This window comes from Phascolarctos cinereus, unplaced genomic scaffold (assembly GCF_003287225.1).
Source record: "Phascolarctos cinereus isolate Bilbo 61053 unplaced genomic scaffold, phaCin_HiC Scaffold_4;HRSCAF=312, whole genome shotgun sequence".
Taxonomy (NCBI): domain Eukaryota; kingdom Metazoa; phylum Chordata; class Mammalia; order Diprotodontia; family Phascolarctidae; genus Phascolarctos; species Phascolarctos cinereus.
Window position 1 is genome coordinate 5,083,860 of NW_027555847.1, and position 20,345 is coordinate 5,104,204.

Sequence of the window (20,345 nt, forward strand, 5' to 3'; positions counted from 1 at the left end):
ATAATCAATAAATAAACACTTATTAAGCACCTACAGTGTGCTGGGCACTGTGCTAAGCTCACAGTGCAAAGCAGCCTGGCACCTTCCCATGTACAAAGGCAAGTCATTCCCTTCACTCATTCTATGAATGATACAGAAATAGGCAATTAGAAGTCTCAAAATAGCTTTTCAGGAAGAAAAAAATAAAAACCATGATTCACACATTGGCTGATGCCCGCCCAGGGCGCAGCTGCAATTTGTTTGTGTCCAAGAGCAAAAGATGGGAAGCCGAGTTGTGCGTGCTGCTATGAGAAGCGGTATGCCCATGGGCACATCACGGGGGCACACGGGCTGCTATAGAAAGGAGGGCACAATCCAACCTCAGAGTCACAGGAGCCCGTAGAGGGTATCTTGTGCAATCCTTTTACTTTCAATGGGGGAAACTGAGGCCACACCAGGTTCACCTAGAGAGGCAGAACTCTGACCCTCATCTGAGCTGAACTGTAGGCCATTGCCAGGTCCTGCCAGCCTGCAGAGTACCATGATAAGTTAGCTGTGTGTCTGCCATCTGAGCAGAGGGCAAGATCAGCCACTGTGGGAGGGGCATCTTCTCATCCAACTGTGGAAGCAGGGGTTTCCCATGGCAAATAGTATTTCTGGACCCAATTGATTTTCCTTGGGGTGTGCAGCAGAAGAGAATGCAGCCTTTTCTAGCAGCTGTTCCTATGGCCTCCAAAAGAAAGATGTAAACTCTGACTGATTTGGCGGGGGGGGGGGGGATAAAAGTTCCCAAGGGACCCAGGAGATATTATGGAGCTGGTGCTCAGATAAATCATCCTCGGGCATCACCAGGGGCCTGTGGGGCCTGGTCCCAGTGACCCCTTGGCTGCCAGAGGGCCCACGGCTCCATCAGCAGCCCAAGAAGATCACCGGACCGCAGATCTGGAACTGGGAGGGGCCTTGGGGGCCAGCCATTCCAACCCCTCATTTTACAGAGGACAGAGTGAGGTCTCTGGGGGGTCAAGGAGCCAGCTGTTCTGGTCATGGGCTCGGGCCCCCCCCCCACTCTCCATCACTGCTCATGAACTCCACCCTGAACACGTCTTGGAAGCAATATTAGAGTGAACAGACCTCCAAAGTCTCTCCATACAAAGTTCACTTTCCAGGATGTGCTTTTGGAGCTGGAAGGACTTTGGAGGCCACAGAGTCCCCTGCCTCCAGGGGCTCCAGGAGCTGAGCCAAGGTGTGGTCCCAGGTGCTGGACTCTAGGCTTCACAGGCTCTGGGGACGCTCTGGATTCTGGAGCCCTGATCTCCTCTGGCCAAGTCCCGTCCCCCCAGTACGCGGTGATAGCAGTGTCAGCACCCAAATCTCTTAGTTATGGAAAGAGCTCCGTGTCCCATGTTGTGAGGGAATGTCATGACACAACCAATTCGTTAGTGCACAGTCTGAATCTGGCCACGAGGTGAGGATGCTGCACAGCCCTGGACTCAGGGAGGCCATTTCCAGGGCTGTGGGGGAGGCAGGATCTGCGTCTGTACCCACCTACACAGACCCCCAGATTCTGAAGGAACCCATGGATTGTTCTTCCAGGGATACCCTCAGCACTATTTCTCCCACACTGCCATGATTCCTGTCCCTGGGGACACTTTCCAGTCCAGTGCAGGCTGGGTTTGGGGTGGCATAGGCCTGCCTCCTCTTTCAAGGAGGAGCCACGTTGAAGTCAGTCACCCAAGTGAAGGTTCCTGCCCGCTCTGGGAATCTCTGGTGCCCCAAGGGGTGAGGAGGAGCTGTGGTGAGAAGGGCCGATCCTTGATAAGCACAAGAATTGGAAGGGAGCTTGTCTCATCAGAATGTTCTGGCTCAGAAAGGAAGGCTAAGCAGCACTTCACCCGGCGGGGTACGGCACCTCGCCCTCCAGAGCCCACGTGGTGCTAATTACAGAGCCTCTGGAGAGCCCTCTTGTCTTGAGTGTTTCAGCCACGGTGTTCTGCATTTGCAAACCATGGCTGGGCAGGAGTCTAGCAGAGGCATTCCGCTTGGCCCCTTCACGTGAAAGGAGTCAATATGACCACAGGAGGAGGAATGAGGTCAGGGCATTCTTGTAGAGGGCAGATGGGGCCTCCAGGATGTGAAGTGGCAGATGGAAGGGCAGAAGGAAGGAGGAAAGGTAGGAAAACAAATAACCAGTAGAGCCAGGCAGGCCAGGAGCCGCCAGAGTGGCCATATCCCTAGTCTCCTTTGCAATTCCTAGAACCTAGCGCACAGTAGGCACCTAATAATGCTTGTGGACTGACTAGTGTGAATGGCACAGAAGACAGGTCATAGGACTCCAGGGGGCAGCCTTCTAGTCCCCCCTCAATTTTCAGCTGAGGAAACTGAGGCCAGAAAAGTGAAGTGACTGGTCTAAGGTGACAAATTCAGCTGGTAACTCCTGATTGGTCTCTCAGCTTCTAGTCCTGGCCCATCTCCAATCCATCTACCCCCTGTAACCCCATCGATATTCCTAAAACCCACTGGCTGCAACAACAACCCTATTGATTCTATGGAAAAGTACAAAATCTTCAGATTGGAATTTAAAGCCATTAAGGAACTTTTCTTTCTGTTCTTATTCGCCTTCACATAATGCCCAGTCTAGTCATCAGGTTCTAGAGTGATTCTAGATTCCACAGGACCATGCTGTCAACTGACATTCTGACGGCTTAAGGTCAGGAGCAAGACAAGCAGGAAGCAGCGGGGACTCATGGGGATGGTGGCCCACGTCCAGGACTCAAGTCAAGTTACTGTCCCAGGCTGGGCTTTGGGGGAATCAACCTGAACGTGCGGCAGGCCTTTGTCCGTGTAAAGGCTTAAAAGAAACAGCATCCCAGGACCACCTCGGCAGAAAATGCTGGGCTCTCCAAAGGTGCCAATGCCCTTATCTGTGCTTGCCTGGAGAGTTCAGAACCCTGTGTCCGTCCCACCCCCCCGGACCCGAGTCCGCTGGACCTTGGTTGTCCTTGGCCACGGATCATCTCAGAACACTTCTGTCTCCTCGGGAAGACAGAAGCCCCGCCCCATTATGGCTACATAGACCACACCTCCACCGCCATCCAGAGTTCTGCCCGCAGGCACCACCCTAAGAAACCTGGGGCGCTCAGCAGGGAAGGGCTGCCCTGCCCCCACCAAGGTGGACTTGTGCCCCCCCTGCCCCCCTGCCCTGCCACACGGCGCAGACTCCCAGGCGGACTTACGCAGCTCGCCAACTTTCAGGATCTCGCAGAGCATCTTGGTCAGCTCGATGCTGCTGCGGCCGAAGGGACACTCATGCTTGTCTTCCCTGCAGGAGTTCTCCAGGACGATCTGTGGAGAGAAACAGAAGGTGTCAGCAAGGGGGCTCGAGGCTGCGCTATGCTGCCCCCGGAGGGGGCGGGGGAGCCACAAAGCAGCATCTCCCTTCAAGGAGCCCAGGCTCTGGAGGTCTGACCTCAGGGGCCTTCAGCCCCCACAGAGCAGTGGGAGTATCAGGCTTCGCTAGGCAGAGCCTGGCGTGTGTACAGTGTATCATCTTTCAAGACGGCAGGTTTTCCTATCCTAGGGCGCCATCTTACCCATGGCCCTGGACAGCTGCCTGCAAAGGGACGGGTGGGGCGGGATTGTGCTCTGGAGGAGAAGGAGCCTCCACATTGATACACAACTCCTCGTTCCCCGCAAACGACTGAACAGTCTGGGAGCCCAGAAAAAGAAATCCGCGGCTTTGACACCTCCTTGCTATGGCCAGGAGCTACTCTGTCGGTCCAAATGGAAAGTGGAACGGGACTGGGACAAGCTGCGGCTATCAGGGCAAGATCCCAAATGAAGAAACAATGTAAGAGCAAAGAGCTTTGAAAGAAAAGACAAAGGAGGAGGAAGGAGAAGATGGAGGGCAGAGGAGAGGGAGGAAGAGGACGAGGGAAAGGAGAGCGAAGAGGAGGACAGTGAGGCTGCTGCCAGGGATTCTTCCTTACGGCTCTAACCAGAAGAGGAAAGTTTTGCCCACAAGCTGCCCACTGTCCTCTCCTGAATTCCCCGCGGGCCGGGGGGACCTCAGCCCCCACTGCCCATCAGGCCCATCTTACTTGCCCTTTACCACTGATGACCCTCTACTTCCAGACTCCAAGCACATAGTTCTTATGCGACTCAGTGAATTTCCACGCATTCCTCTCCCGAAGCGACCCCCGGGAGCCCAACTCAACAAAGCAGCAGCGGCTCCTTATAGGAGGCGGGCGGCCAGACGGGGAAGCAGCGAGGCTCCCGTCTGGGCCGCTGGTGGACTCCACAGGAGGACTCTCGCTTGCATTTCGCGTGAACGTTATGTTAACATTGCATGAGCGTATCAATATTTCATGGTGGGTGGCAGGCGCTCTGCATTCGCGGCAGGTAGACTCCCCTCAGCCAATCAGGGTCGGAGATACATTTTGGGAAGATGGTTTATTAGCAGGCTAGAAACAAAATGCTAATTTAAGTAATCAATATGGAAATCAGCCTCCCAGAGCCCCTCGGCGGCCCATCCATCTTGCGCTGGTTACCTCCAGGAGGGAAATAAAGCAGCCAGCGGGGATCCGTCTGGCAGCCCTCACTAAGGTCCGTGGGCTGCTGAGAGCCAGCCAGGACCTCTGGGGACTTGCATCAAGCGGACGAGCCTGCGGGTCCTTGGTCACTGGCCAGTCACAAAGGGGAGCTCGATCCTCCGTGGGCCAAGAGTCTCGTCCTTTTCCTCCTTAATTCAAGACATTAAAACGTCTGCAAAGCTCTTTGCTATTGGAGAATGAACGACACTCAGCTGAGACAAAAGAACGCCCGTGGGCAGCACCTTCTTTGAAATCTCTCGTGGATATCAGGTTCTGAGGCGGACAAGCCCCTAGCATCAAAACGATTCAGCCCAGCATCGAATATGCACCAACCAGAAGCCAAGAATGCGGCTTTCGCTAGTGTCAGGGACTCTAGGGGGTGCAATAGTGCACCGAGCGCCGGGCCGGAGTCAGGAAGACTCATCTTTGTGAGTTCAAATACAGCCTCAGACACTTTCTAGCTGGGTGACCCTGGGCAAGTCACTTCACCCTGTTTGCGTCAGTTTCCTTAGCTGTAAAATGAGCAGGAGAAGGAAATGGCGAACCACTACAGTGTCTTTGCCAAGAAAACCCGAAATTCGGTCACGGAGAGTCAGACACAAATGAAAATGACTGAACAACTCACGTCAGGGCCATGAAAGCTAGTATCAGCTGCCTCTAATCCAGCTTAGCTTTATCTCTAAAAATAACAACCCTCAATAAACGAACAAAATAATTGAGCGAAGCTCAAACCCCTGAGCCTCCCCAAATGGACCTCTTCAATCTCTCAGCAAGCATTGCCTCGTGCGGGGCACTGTGCTTGGAAGTGGGGTCAGAGTAAGAATCGGAGCCAGCTCTAGCCCTCACGTATGTTAGGGATACAAAGGAGGCTCCGAGGTCCCTGACCTCGAGGAGCTCACAGTCTGTCGGGGAGACAATGCGGACAGAAGCGACAAACAAGAAAGGGAAGGACACTGGAGGAGAAGGCGCGCGTGGGGGGGGAGGAGGGGCGGGAGGAGGGAGGGCGGACGTGAGCACTGAAATCATTCCCGACCTCCCAGCTGCTTTGAGCCTCTCTCCCAGGGCCTCGCACAGCACCCTGCACACAGTAGGCATTTCATGTGTACTCCAGTCCTCTTATGTTTGTGCTGCTTCTCTCCAAATCCTCCACCAGTGCTGTGAGTGTACTTTGGGAGGCAGAGCCCCGAACAGGTATTTAGGCACATTCTGCCCATTGACAAAATGATGAGCATCCCGAGGGGATGACTCCATTTCCCCTGAGCGCTCAGACTCCTGGTGCCACCTTTATTTGGGTAAAGTTGAGCCACTGTTGATTTCACGCTCAGCTTGTACTGCTTAGGCAACATCTGGGTGTGCTGCACCTGAAGTAGGGAAACCGACTGGAGGAAATGCAGAGAGCTGTCCTCACCTCTTTCAAGGGCTGGCCCGGGGAAAGCAATTTGACCGGTTCTGCTTGGTCCCAGAGGGCAGAGCCACAGGCCGTGAGTCTAACTGAAGATGTGATGAGGTAGTGAATGTGTGAGTAGAGTAAAGGGACTGATGGGAAACGAAATATAATACATAATATTAATTAATATATAATCAATATAATGAAATTGAGATACAGAAGAGAGACACAGAGACATAGAGAGATGGAGAGAGATAAAAAGAGAGAGGGGACAAAGAGGTGGAGAGATGGAGAAGGAAAGACGGATACAGACAGAGATCATGCTTACAAAGAGCACCAGGGTCTGGGCGTCACTGACCCACACAACCTCCTCTTTGTCTGCCCAAAAGTTTCCAGGACAGCAGGAGTGATTTTTATTAAGTCCCATAACTAAAAAGTCAAGTATTTGACGTTCTATAAATGTCCAGAGGCCAAGACTTTTCTTCTGGCTTTCACTAAACACTGCTCTCATTCCAGGGGTAGGGGTGGGATGCCTGGGGGGAGGGTAGGGGCAGGGCACTCTGAAGGAAAGCCTTGCTGACAGATAGTGAGGTAGCCTGGGTCAGGAGCCCCAGTACAGACACCCAGAGAAGGGCATGAGGGCTCTTGGGAAGGGCTTCTCTACACTGGAAGCAACTTTGCTGGGGAAAATCCCACGGACAGCAAGTGCAAAGGGGGAGTCATCATGGTGGAACTTACCAACCCAAAGATGCTTCTGAGGAAGGAATTAATGAATGGGAATAAAAGTGAAGGTGGGGGGGGCACCCCAGGAGGCCAGTGGGATTAAAAGAGAGGATTAAAGAGGCAAAGAGATCAGAGATTTCGCTGTGCATGGGAACTCAGTGGCTGCCTGGTGCAAGCTTCTCATCTTCCCTGCAATGAGGGTATTTAGGAGAGGCCACCCCAAGCCTGCCTGGAGCTGGCTCAGTTTTGTAAGACTTGGGAATCGCGGAGCAAACCTGCATGATCCCTTGGTCATTGGGCCTGAGGGACTCTTCCTCTTGCTTCTGAGGTCCAGCCGAGCTGACCGGGGCTTGTCCACTGTGACGCTGGCCCTGGAAACTAGGCTACAGCACAAAATTCAGACTTGGGCTCCATCGCATGACTGGATAAAGGGTTGCCCCTACCACCTTTAGAGAAATTTAGTAAGGAACAATGCTGGAACAAAGGGCTTTCCCTGGTATCACCCCGATGGGGGAAAGCGTCACCAGCTCCCTTGGGAGCTCTGAAGTCCCCTTAAAGGAATGAAGCATTGATGCCTTGTTAAGCACTGCCATGATTCTTCACTGTGGAATTAATGGGATGGGGATCTGAGTGACCTTGCCACAAGGGCAGGTAGGTACTGGCCAGGGTTTGGCTGCCTGTGTGGTGAGGAAGCTACGTGCCAGATGTCTGAGGACCAGCCCAGCTCAGGGGCAGACACTCATCCTCTGGGGGAAGGGTCTTTTGGCCACAGTCACCTTTCAAGGCTTAGCAAGCCTGCTATGTTATAGAAGGGTGAGACCTCTGTCAGCCCAAATGAGCAAGATTATCAGCCTCAACAGATGGAAATAAGCACCTAATTATACAGAAAAACAAGTCACTGGAAAGTGAACTCCTGCAGTTGAGTCCTCAGACTTCTACCATAAAACAAGGCATATTCTATCCTAGGGGAAAATGACCCCAGATACAATACAGCTCCCTGAGGAAATCCATCTATGGAAAGGGGGAAAGGTTCTTTTTAACCTCAATGCTAATGAATGAGTCCCAAAGAATACTTTCCATATTAAGACAATAAAGTACGGCACAGGCAGAGAAGACTGCTGGGGTGGGGGGGATGGTGGGGTTGGTGTTCTCCCCACACCTCGGGGGTCTCATCTCTTGCCCACCACAGACCAGCACCATTCAGGCTGTCTCAAGCTGAGATGGCTTCAAATGTCTGAAAGGCCATTGGAGGGAAGACAAATCAGACTCCTGGGATCGCAAGATCCTAAACTGAGAGCTGAAAGAGACGCGAGAGGCTGCTCCGTCTGGCCCCTTTGTTTTGAGGCCCTGCCAAGCTAAGTGACTTGACCAAAGTCACCCAAGCAGTAGGTATCAGAGTGGGAATTTGAACTCAGGTCCAAACTCCCAATCTCCTGGCTCTTTTACTGGGTCAGGCTTAGCCCCAGAGAAGCAAGAACAAGGAGCGACGGGGTCTAGGTGAACTCATTGGATGGTATCTGAGATTTGCAGAGGTTTTGGGGAAGTAGATTTCAGTCCAATCCGAAGGAAAATGTAACGATTATAGCTGAGTTAGAGTAATCATAATAACAGCAGCTACAATATTTATTTTGTGCTTTCAGGTTCTTCAGAGCACTTTTAATATACTTTCTCTTGTGATCCTCAAAAGAAGAAATTGTTTTCTTGTGAGGTAGTGAGCTCCCAGGTACTGGAGGACTGTAAGCGGAGACCTGGCTGACCACTTCTCGGGCTTATCAGAGACCAGATCGAGAGCTGAAAAGGACCCTAGATGCCCTCTGCCCCATCTCTCTCATTTGACAGATGAGGAAACCAAGGCACAGAATGTCTCAGTGACCTTTCCAAGGACCTCGGACTCCGAATCCAGCTCTTTGTCCATTGTACTCTGTGGGGATTCCTGTGGGTTGCACCAGATGGTGTTCAGAGGCCTCGATGGTAAGAGACTGCAGCCTTCCCTGATGTCCATCTCAGAACCCAGATCTCGAAACAGCCTGGAGTTCTGAATGAGGTTTGGGCTTGGAGTCAGGAAGCTCTGGGTTCAAATCCTGCCTCAGACACCTCTTAGCTGGGTGACCCTGGGTAAGTCACTCAACCTGTGCCTGCCTCAGTTTCCTATGCACACATCTGCAACGTGAGCTCGAGCCAACACAGTGACCCATGTTGGTCACAAACTTTACAGTGACCTAGAAATGTGAGTCATTCCTATTATTCTCTGTCTTCACAGGAACAAGCAAGAATCCAGCAGGGAAGGCATATTATCCCATTCAATCCTCACAATAACTTTGGCAGGCAGGGGCTACTATTCTTCCCATTTTACAGATGAAGAAACTGAGGTAGACAGAGGCAAGGATGACCCCTGCCCTAGGCTGGTAACAATAAGGAACAAGCCTGTCCCTGGGGCTGTGGACCTCGGCCAAGGACAGTCTGGCCAGACACCCACAGAGGCTGGGGGACTTCAATCTCAATTCTCTCGGGCTAAGGCCAGCCTCCCAGGCTCTGTGAGCTGAGTTAGGCTTGAGATCACCCAGATCACCCGCAGCACATAATCTCAACAAAGAGAAAATTGAGAGCTAGAGAGAAATGAACAAAAGAATGGAAAGAGAGATGAATGGAGAGAAATTAAATGAACAAACAAATGAATAAATAGCTAGGTAAATTAATCTATAGGTAAATAAACCTATAAATGATAAATAAATGAGAAGATAGATAAAGAAATGGATGGGTGACTAAGAAAATAAATAGATGAATGAATGAATCAATGATGAGGGTGAGCCTGGCAGCCGCCTCCAGCAAGATTTTGGGGACAGGGGGAGGAGAGAACGTCAGTGCCAGGAGAACAAAGAATAGTCTGCCACAGAGCTTTATGCCCATCATTTACTTCGTCATTAACTTTAATTACATGCTATGAACTGTCCTGTAATTATGGAGCTTGGGGCACTGCCAATTTCCCCTCTGGCATGTGTGAAGTTCGGTAAATTAGTACAAAGCTTCAGTCTCCCCTCCCCCATCCCTCAGCAGCTCTCTGGGCACAGAGGTCCCATTTTATGCCCGCAGCACAGGCTGAGTGGACAGCCTGGACACACTGAGAGCCCTCCCTGAGGGGCGGAGCACCCAGGCCTCATTAGGGGCCTAATGTGAGCCATTCTGCTCATTTCTGGCAAGGTCCAATCCCATTTCCCTCTCCTGAGTCACTGCCTGGCCAGGGCAGTGGGGCAGGAAGGGACGCCAGGCTCTCCTCTCTGCCCTACCCAGGGTCAGAGCCAGAGCAAAAGAATGAAGAGTCTGTGGGTCCCCCCTGCTCCCCACTGGAAATGAACCACCCACACGTCCTACGGAAAACTTTGCTTCTCATGTGCTCCTTGGTCCCAAAGCCCTTCGGGCAAAAACTGTCCTCAGTCAATTCACAGGTGCTGATGGATGCCACAGCATGAAGAGCTTCCGCTGTGAGGGGCAGCATGGGGCTACAGGGGCCTGGGCACCAGAGTGGCCTCTGACACACTGGCTGAGCAACCCTGGACAGTCTGGGCAACCTCTCTGTGCCTCAGGGAACACCCTCAAAGGATGAGTTCTAAAGAGACCAATGAAGTCATAGGCCTGGTGCCTAGGGATGGAGGGGAGGGAAGGGAAACCAGCCCTGCCCTCGGGGAGCATCCACTCTACTGGCTCCTGTGCCAAATGTATCCTAGAGACCCTGGAAGATTCAAGGGCATCAGACAGGGCCCTGCCCTCCAGGAACTTATTGCTTTCAGTCATTTCAGTCATGTCCGACTCTCTGTGATCCCGTTTCGGGGCAGAGATATTGGAGGGGTTTGTCATCTCCTTCTCATTGTACAGATGAGGAAACTGAGGCAAACAGGGGAAGTGACTTGCCCAAAGTCACACAGCTAGAAAGTGTCTGAGGTCAGATTTGAATTCAAGTCCTCCTGCCTCCAGACCCAGCACTGTACCCACTGTGCTACCCAGCTGTCCCACAATCCCAGGAGGGAGGTACAAAAAAAGGAAGAAAATTCTCTAGTTTCTTAGTGCCCTGAGCTCTCTCCTTAGGACAAACCTATAGGCTTAAGGTTTCTATTTCACAGAAAAGGAAATGGAGGTTCCAAGACACTGAGTGATCGGCCTGTTGTCAGATGATCAAGAAGCAGACGAGGCCGGATTTCAACTCAGATCCTCTGACCCCAAGTCTACACTACTAGGAAGCCATGACACTAGTGGAAGACCCAGTCTAGAGGTCTGTAATCAAAGGTATTGTGGTGAGGATGGCAGTCGAGAAGACCTGAGTTCAAATCCTACGTAGCTGTGTCTCAGAACAAGTCCCTCTGTGCTTCAGTTTCTTAATACATTAAAGGCAGAGTTGGGCTTGATGACCTCTGAGGTCCCTCCAAGCTCTCTCTATGTGATCCCATGATCCTACAATAATATGAACTTTGCTTTATGTAATAATTTATGCAGTCCTACAATAATAACAGCTTTGGCATTTACACAGCCCTTACTATGTGCCAGGCACTTTACAAATATTATCTTATTTGCTCTCCCAGCAACCCTGGGAGGCAAATGCTATTTTTATCCCTATTTTACACATAAGGAAACTGAGGCAAGCAGAGGTTAAGGGACTTCTAGGGTCACACAGTTAGAAAGTGTCTGAGGCTGGATTTGAACTCAGGTCTTCCTAGCTCCAGGCCCAGGGCTCTGTCTGCAGCCTTCTCTCTGTTTCTTATTTCCTATGTATCCTGTAGCTTGCTGGTACCTATTTGCTTGCATGTGGCCTCCCCCGTTAGACTGCAAGCTCCCTGAAGGCAGGCACTGTCTGGCCTCTTTTTGTATGCGCAGTGCCTAGCACACAGTAGGTGCTTAATAAATATTTATTGATTGATTACCATTCTCATAACCAATGCATGGGGCAGAGAAGGGTTCAGAAAGGCCAAGTGGACTGGCCCAAGCCACACAGCTAGTGGGCAGTCTTCCTGACTCCAGGGCCAGTGACCTAACCACTACCCCATGATGCCTCTGGAGAAAGGCCAAGGAGGAGTCAGCAGGCCTTGGGTTATTCCAGCAAAAAGAAGCCCGAGGCTGCTGCTGCTGCTACCCCATGGAGGGAGACAGCAGGGAATAAACAGAAAACTAACCTTGCCGGCCCAGCTCCTCACTACCCATCAGCCTTTGTAACAAGAGATAGAAGGGCTCACTGGCTCCCTCCCTCTGTGGGAGTGTGTCAAGCCCCACCCTCCTCTTCCTCCTCCTCCTCTTCCTCCTCCTCCTCCCTTCAACGAGGAAAACCAGCTTTGCTTTCTTTTAGTGGGGACAGCTGGGAACACAGCTTCTCTCCAAAGATGGAGAAGGAAAGACAAGCCGGGCTTTGGCAGCCACATTCTGCAATATACCCTAACAGAAAGGCATCACACACACACACACACACACACACACACACACACACACACACACACACACACACGCAACCCATTAAAGGGTGGCCTAATTAAATTATGACCTCTCTCTACATCAGGGCCAAAGGATGAGCACTAGTTAAAATATCTCCCAATAGTCTAAATTATGGTGCCCAGTAAGAATTTTTTAAATTGTTAAGTCAGTCTCTAAAACTCTTTATAACAAAATGTTCACAGTAATACTGTTTGTTTTAGCAAACTGACCTGGAGATGGTTGGGAATCCAGGACTAAGAGGGGCAGTGTCCTGTCTTTCCCATGCCAGGGCTCTCCGCAGATGGTGCAAACAAGCGGGTGGGCAGGCCTCACTGGGTGCATTAGATGCCATCACATTGTCCAAAAAGAGAGAGAAAGCCCAAGTAATAGAGCCAGGGGTCACCTCCACACTGGAGAGCTGAGAGCATCTGGTGTTCTGGTGCTTGGATCCTCTAATTTTTTGTGTTTCCTTGTGTTTTGTGGGAGTCCCCAGGGAAGTTGTGTGTTTTAGGCCGCCCTCCAAGGCCACTGGACTCTGGGTGATGAAGGCAACAAAAGCCATGTCCTGGATCCCTTCCCTGCCCCCCACCAACCACCACGTTCTCAGGCTCGCCAATGTCAGACATCACCACATGCCACAAAAAACATGCTTAGCTTGCCAGGTGCCCCTTGGGATGGAGGGTCCCTGCTGAGCTCTTCCTTCAGTCCTAGCTCAGGAGGGCCGAGTCCTCCTCTTTGAGCCGGCTTCGCTCTGCCCACCCATCAGCTTCCTCTGAAACTCGATGATCTAGCTGCTTGTGAGAGCCAGAGACCTTGGAGGGGAAGCGGTTCAGAGGAGGGGTGTTCAGGCTAGGGGAGGAGATGGTGGGCCGCAAACCAGGCTGATAGATAGTGCCTGCTCCAAGACCCACATGTTGATGTGGTGGCCACGCCTTGAGAAGCCAGGGCATTCCAGGGATGTCTAAAAAGTGGGGTCTGCCTAGACTGGAGACCATGAACCAAACACCTGCTTGGGGGCAGGAAGGCCCATTAGAAAGAGCTTGGACACGTTTCCCAACATCCATTGGGAGAAATGGAGAGATTATGGTCTCTGCTTAGTCCAACTATCAAGAACCAGTCACGAGGCTCTTTCTCATGGGGACCAGGAGAAACAGAGCTCTCGACAAAGCCACGCAAAGAAAGGCGTTTTCTTCAAAGCAGGGACAATTTTGTTTCCACTCTTTGTACCCCCAGAACCTCCCACGTAGTAGGCACTCAACAGAGCTTTAATAATACGTTCAATAACTAGTATTTGATCTGAGTAAATTCGATCCAACATTTGTGCATTTTAAGCACTCTTTTTATTCTAAGGAATGACTGACACGTAGCAAAAACATTTCTGACCAAAACCTCTGAATCCTTGGTTCTGAGGACAGTTTCTCAAATACACCCAGTATCAAAACAACGAATGAAACGCCACAGGAAATTCAAAGGTGGGGAAGGGGCCGCAGCACTTACCCGGATATATGCATCTTGATGATGTTTGGCAAAGTAGAGCATATTGTCCAGGGCCAACATTCCCGGGGGAGTCTGGGTGAAGTCCATGGCTGGGTTCACGTGGTTCTGTGGAAAGACAAGGAGGGTGACATGTCAGCAGCCTTGCCCAGAAACATGGCGCCCCCTTCCAAAGGGCTGCCAGGGCCCAGATGAACTGGCTCAGTTCATAAGACCCACTGATGCCTCCCCTTGAGTGCCACAGTGACCCCTGGGGGGTGGGGCTCCTTCTGGAGGAAGGAGAAGGTCTAAAATGGGCCATCCTCAGAAATCCTTGGGGGCTTAATTTCTTATATTCAGAGAAACTCAATCTCTACTCCATAAGTTGCACAACTGGGTGAACTACCAAAATCAAAGCAATACGATGCAACCAAATAAAGACTTTAATTGCCTACTGTATACAAAGTACTATATTCCAGGGATACAGAGGAGAAAAAATATGGCAGAGTCCCTGTCCTCAAGGAACTTATGCTCTACCAGAGGCACAATATAAGGGAGAGTACAGTAGGACAAGAGAGCAGAAAAGGAAGGGCCCAGAAGCCACTGTCAATTAGGCTTCTGAGATCCCCTAGAGCAGGCTGAGAACTGAGACCTCAGTATGGCAGCCAGCCTGCACAGGACCCACAAACAAAACTGCGAAGAAGCAGTCCTAGTGGGGAGACTGAAGAAATGAGAAAACGCAATTGCAATGATAAAATACGATGGCTTAAGACAATCCTGGGATAAGATTCCAGATTAGGAGAAGAGAAAAGAGGATCATAGGATCAGCGGTGAGGGGATAGAAGGGGCCTTACAGGCCATCAAGTTCGACTCCTTTGTAAGATGAGGAAACTGAGGCACAGAGAAGGTAGCCCAGGGAGCCACAGCTATCTGAGGCAGGATTCAAATGCCCACCTTCACTCCAAGTTCAGTGCTCCAGACTCTCCCACACTACTGTTCCTAAATTACAAGCAGAACCTTAGAAAACAGGCTATATTGGACTTAAGGACCAAGAGTAAATGGAAAGCCTGCTTAAATAAAGTAAGGACAAGATAGACTGTCAAAGTAGACCTTTTAAGGGAAATTTGGATGGATAATAAAAAAATTTAGAATAGAAAGTGGAAAATTTTACCAAAGTAGTGGACACTGGGGAAAAAAAAACGCAGCATGGTGGGAAAAGAACTAAAAAGCGCAATGCTACAACAAGACCCATAAAAGCAAAACCAGAAGACTGAAAAGGGGGAAGAAAACATAACCACATTTACCCTCAAAAAGCACTAAACTAGGAAACAGGATGAGTGCAGACAACTTTAAAATCATTGTGTTCTCCAAGAAAGTATAAGTAAACAGAAAGCTCGCATGCACATTCTAAGAAATCACAGAAGAAAACTAACCAGAACTATTAGAACCTGCAGGTGAATTGAAAGAACCTGAAAGAAACTCCAAAGTTAATACTCCTAGAAATGTGATTGCCAAACTCCAGAACTCCTATGTCAAAGAAAAAACACTGCTAGCAGGAGACATATTACGTGCCAAGGGGCCCCATTCAGAATTATGCAGGATTGTGCAGTTAATAGGAGAAAGGAAAGAGTAGGAAAAAAAAAAGATAAAACAAAAGTAAATCGATGATGTCCAAGTATTCCTGTTTGAAGAACCACACTGAATAGAATTTTTGGAAGAAAAAACAGAAGCCAGAACAAAGATGAATATATTTGAGTGTCTTGAAAGGGCTAATGATGATGCAATGCTCAAGTCCGGACCAGGGGGGAAGAGACTGCTGCTGCAGACACTCCCCATCCCTAAGGGTCAGTGAAGGAACAAGGACAGGCCTGCGCAGGGTCCAGACGCTGAGACCCGGAGAGGAAGGAGCAGAGAAAAGAGGCCAGGACAGCCTCCGCGCCACAGCGAGATGCCGGAGTGGGACTTCACAGAGGGAAAACAGAAACAGTACACTCAGCTGACTGTAATGTCCCTTCCAGTCAGAAGACTAAATAATTTAATTTCACAGAGTCTCTTTGAAGAAGTGCCTGGTAATTATTGCTAGCCCCAATGCTTCGTGGATGGATCAGCCTGCAGAAGAGCGTCTTCTACAGACACATAAAATGCAGATAGAGGCACCGCTTTCCCGGGCAGACTCAATCTATGCGCTTGCTTCAGGCAAGAAAAAGAGGAACTAGCTGTACCACTGCTGTTCCTTCCTAATGACCAGTGTGCCAGCTACTACGAGGTCCAATTGTATGGCATTTCTATAGCACCTACTATGTGACTGATGCTGTGCTAATCCCTTTATAATTACCATCTCACTGGCTCCTCACAACAACCCCGCCAGGGAGGTGCTGTTATTATCCTCATTTTACAGATGGGGAAACCGAGGCAGTGACTTGGCCAGGATCACACAGCCATTTCTGAGGCTGGATTTGAACTCCCTATCCACTGCACCACCAGGTTGCCCTGACTTGTGTTTTCTTTCTCTCTGTTAGGTTCTGAGTACACGGAAGTCAGATAGAAATGTTCTTGAATCATCAGTATTAAGAAGGCTCACTGGGATTTGGGGAGGAAGCATTCATTCAGGAGGGAGGGGACACGCCACATTGTCCTTAGCGTCTTCGCCTTCTTCTTGGTAGGACTGTCACAACATCTACCAGGAAACCCTCCCTTGGCCATAAATCGTGGTCACAGAGGCACGAGCGTCTTGGGCTTGGGGCTCCGGTGAGGCCAGGGCGCTGCCTCGGGCTCCACCTTCTGTTATGCAGGAGATGCTGGAGGCACAGATTGATGTCCCTTTCTACCTGCCTCAAAATCGGAACTGCAGGAGCTTTGATGAATCGCGTGGAATTTCCCTTTCTCCCACCAGGACGTCCGGGCCTTCGAAGCACCATTTGCAACGTCCTGCAGAGGTGTTCCTCAGTGAATCATGTTAGACAGCTCTTCCCCCTGAGCTACCGCGGACGGCTGTTTCTCTTTTCCAAGGACGCGTGTTTTACTTTCAGGAGAGTGCTGTCAAAGCATTAAGGAAAGAGAGAAAGCCGCCGGAGAGCCCTGACCAGAGCCTGGTGTCTCATTTTGAGTGTTCTTGCTGGGCTTTGCCATGTCCTCATTCTGATGCCTCTAGATCTTGGGCTTTCATACCACGAGCCCCCCGGAGCTGAGCACTGTCCATGCTCCAGAAACTATGATGTAGAAATAGTCTTGTGATCTTTTTCCCACCAAAGGCCGCCATCTTGTGTCATCCTTGTCCACCAACCTTCCCAACGTGTCAGAGGCCTTCCTTTACTGAGTCTTCCAAGGAAAGGAGTGTAATGCTGGAGTCGGCTGCTCATCCCCCCCTCCTCATTATATGACCAGCCCATCTCCCTTTCTTATCATTGCGTCCATTTTGATGTCTTTCATCTCTCTTCTTGTACCATGTCTTTCCACGACCTCTGGGGCCACCTGCAAAGATGATTCACCAGAGATGGGAAGCCTCTTCATCTGTGCCATACATTGTTAAGAAGGTGGGATTTTGTTTTAGGGAGCAGGAGGCACTCCCTGGCAGCCCTACATTCTCCTTAATGCCAGCCAGCCCCCTCTCTTCCGTTCAGTTCTCTGTCCAGCTCATGTGCACCTGGAGTGTCTGCCCAATGTGTGTGGATCCATTCCAGGACTGGCCACGTAGCTGCATGGCACACTTGGGGCATACACACTCATCATCCACTTTGTGTGTCTTGTTAGGCCTGCCTCAGTTGTGAGAGCTAATTCCCCATCACCACTCCAGGCCCCTCACTTCACAGCCTCCGCCTCTGGATGGGCCTCAGATCCAGGCCTCCTGAACATGGCCTTTGGTTGGTGAGTGGCCCCTCATCTTGCCTCATCTCTGGCCCACTGTGTTGCTTCCCCATCTCACTTGCTTATACCCATATCCCCTGCCCTTAGCACTTGCCTGGCAAATAGTAAGTGCTTAATAAATGCTTTTCAATCATGTATTCACTCAACACAGCAGGAGCTTTAAAATGTTGGTGGAATGGCATGGATTTTAGGAGACTTTAGTAAATTCTGGGACCTGAAGCATCCACAGAACGGTCTCCCATCTGTAGGGTCTCTCTGCTCCATCTGGACTCTGTGCTCAGACATCTACCATGGCCATGGCAAGGAACCTGACCTAGTGTCCTGCTAGCTGGGGAGCGTCCACAGGCAGGTAAGTAGGAGGGTAACAGCCTTGAGCACCTGCCAGAGGAGAGCTGGTGAGGGACCCAAGGCTTCTCAGTCTGGAGAAGAGAAGAAATGGAGGGATCTTCCAGAGTGGGAAGGATTGTGAAGAAGAAAGGGTAGAAGAAAGCAGTAGTGTGTGCAAGTAGCAAAGAAAGAGATTCAGGTTTTACAGAAAGAAAACCATCCTGACAAGTGCAGCCATTCCGAGAGCAGAAGAGGCTGCTTTGGGAGACAGGAGGCTCCTTCCCTGTCACTGGAGGCCTTCAAGCAAAGGCTGGATGGCCGTCTTGGGAAGGGGGTAGATACCAGCATTGCTGGTCAGCTAGAGATGGGCTTCTGGAGCCTCTGGGGGCTCCTCCACCTCTCAGATTCTGCCTCCAAAAGGACTCTATGTAGCCCTAGAGTACAATGAATACCACGCTCCCAGCACCCTAATCTCACATACATGGAAACTGAGACCCAAGTGATTTGCCCAAGGTCACACAAGTGGAGGTGAGATTAGAACTCAGGTCCTCTGACTCCAAAGTCATGACAAGTCCAAAGTGCTTTCATCTACAGGGAAAGACACTGGGGGATAACTTTGGTGAAGTCCCATCTCCAACATGTACTGTGCTGACACACATACCTTCATAATAATAATTATTATTGGTATCATTCATGATTACTTTTAGTATAGCTAGTGTTTACCTCGTGCTGCAAGGTTTACAAAGCACATGACATGGTTCATCTCATCAGATCCACACAACAGCCTGGGGAAGGGGAGGGGAAATGGAAGCCCAGCTAGGGGAGTGAACATGTGGTCAGCTAAGCTGAATCAGAGATTCCTTCCATGGATGAGTTGCACTGGGTGACGGCCGAGGTCCCTCCCACCTCTAGTTCTGTGATTCTGTGAAATGTTACCAGTACTCAGTGTCCTCCCTGCCACCATCCCCCCAAAACTCCTAAGACTGTCAAGTGAGAAGTAGGTGCTCCTGGTAAAGAAGGCTCCCCACCCAAAGAAGCCTCAGGCTCCAACCCATCCCTTCCTGCATCCACAGCCATGACTCTATTTCTATTGAATATAATGTGATTTTGTACACTACCTTGCACCGAGGAGGTTCCCAGTAAACATTGAAGAAATGAATGCAATGTGTCCGGTACTGTCAACACCCTGCAAGACCCCTGGCCCTGCCATTCTCCCTGCAGCAGCACCCTTCCATAGGGCTGCTTTCTCCCCCGATTGGAACATGGCCTCCGGGAGGGCAGGCCCTGCCTCTCTCCTGTCTCTTTCCAGGCCGAGCCCTTAGCACTGGGCCTGGCACCCAGTAAATGCTCGATAAACACTTTCTTCATCACTCACATATCCACCAATGAAGTCAATCAATCAGCAAGCATTTATTAAACAGCTACTAGGTGCCAGGGACCATTGTGTGTCCTGGAAATAAAAAGGATAAATATGAAACAAAATGATTTCAGGTAGTAAATGGTTGCTTTTAAATTCTGATGAGGGAAAGCATTTGCATAGAATTCCACCTGGTAATTTGAGCATAGGCAAGAATTTGTGCTCAGTACACACAACATTTTAAAACTCAAGCCGCATAGATCAGGCCAATAAGAGTCTGCCCTGAAGTCTGCATCCTTCTGGGATTCTGGGAAAGATAACTCTCCACAGCCGGTGGCCTGCTCTCATTCCCAGTGAGAGAAGCTGGGCATTATGTGACCCTGCTGTTTTCACATCACCCATCTACGCATGGATTGAGCTAAGAGCTGGGGAGACAAGCAAACAGCTCTCAATAAACAAGATGCAAATGGGGAAAATTGGAAATAATCAATAGTGATTGATGGCTCGGTGGATAGAGCAGGCCTGGAGTCAGGAAGACCTGAGTTCAAAGCCAGCCTCAGACCATTCCTAGCTCTGTGACCTTGGTCAAGTCACCAACTCTTTGCCTATCTCAATTTCCTCAACTGTAAAATAGCACTTAATTCACAAAATGCTTAGCAAAGTGCCCAGCACACAGTAGGTGCTATATAAACACTTATTCCTTCCCTCCCTGCCCCAGTGGGTAAGCATTAGCATTAGCCACTCCTTTGTTTGAAGGAAACCAAACTCTATCCCTTTCCCCTCTAGAGCCCTTGCAGACCCACCACTCACAAGGTGGGGTCTTCGCCTCTGGAGGATCTGGAGGTCCCGGCCTGCCCTTCCCTCCCTCAGTTGCAAGGCTCCCTAAGAACTCTGTGGGACAGGAAAAATGGAGCGCCCTGAGAAGGCCAGGTTCGTGTTCACTGCTATCTGAAGATGGCCTGCTCAGCTGGGTTTAATAAGACGTGACAGCAGAGGAGACAGCTCTGAGCCTCATGCATTATGGAACTCCATATTGCACCCATCAAGGGTAGTCTCCGCCAAAAAAAAATATGCAAATGAGCATTTAGCTATGTTAATGCGTTCATACTAATTGCTGGATCTTTTCCTGGACCTAGCACCTTCATAAAAGAGAAGAAAAAGTTATTCTGAACAATACAAAAGGCAGAAAAATATT

At 50.3% G+C, this 20,345-nt stretch overlaps 1 protein-coding gene across 8 annotated transcripts in view; it reads right to left on the bottom strand.

Annotated features, from left to right (window-relative positions):
* Window positions 1-20,345, bottom strand: part of ELMO1 (engulfment and cell motility 1) — a 411,711-nt gene that overhangs the window by 209,926 nt on the left and 181,440 nt on the right. For all 8 annotated transcript variants that reach the window (XM_078152030.1, XM_020964349.2, XM_078152032.1 and 5 more), the window contains 2 exons: window positions 13,627-13,731; window positions 3,213-3,321 (listed from right to left, as the gene is read on the bottom strand). In XM_078152030.1, coding sequence (XP_078008156.1) covers window positions 3,213-3,321; window positions 13,627-13,731 — 214 coding nt within the window. The remainder of the gene's footprint in view (window positions 1-3,212; window positions 3,322-13,626; window positions 13,732-20,345) is intronic.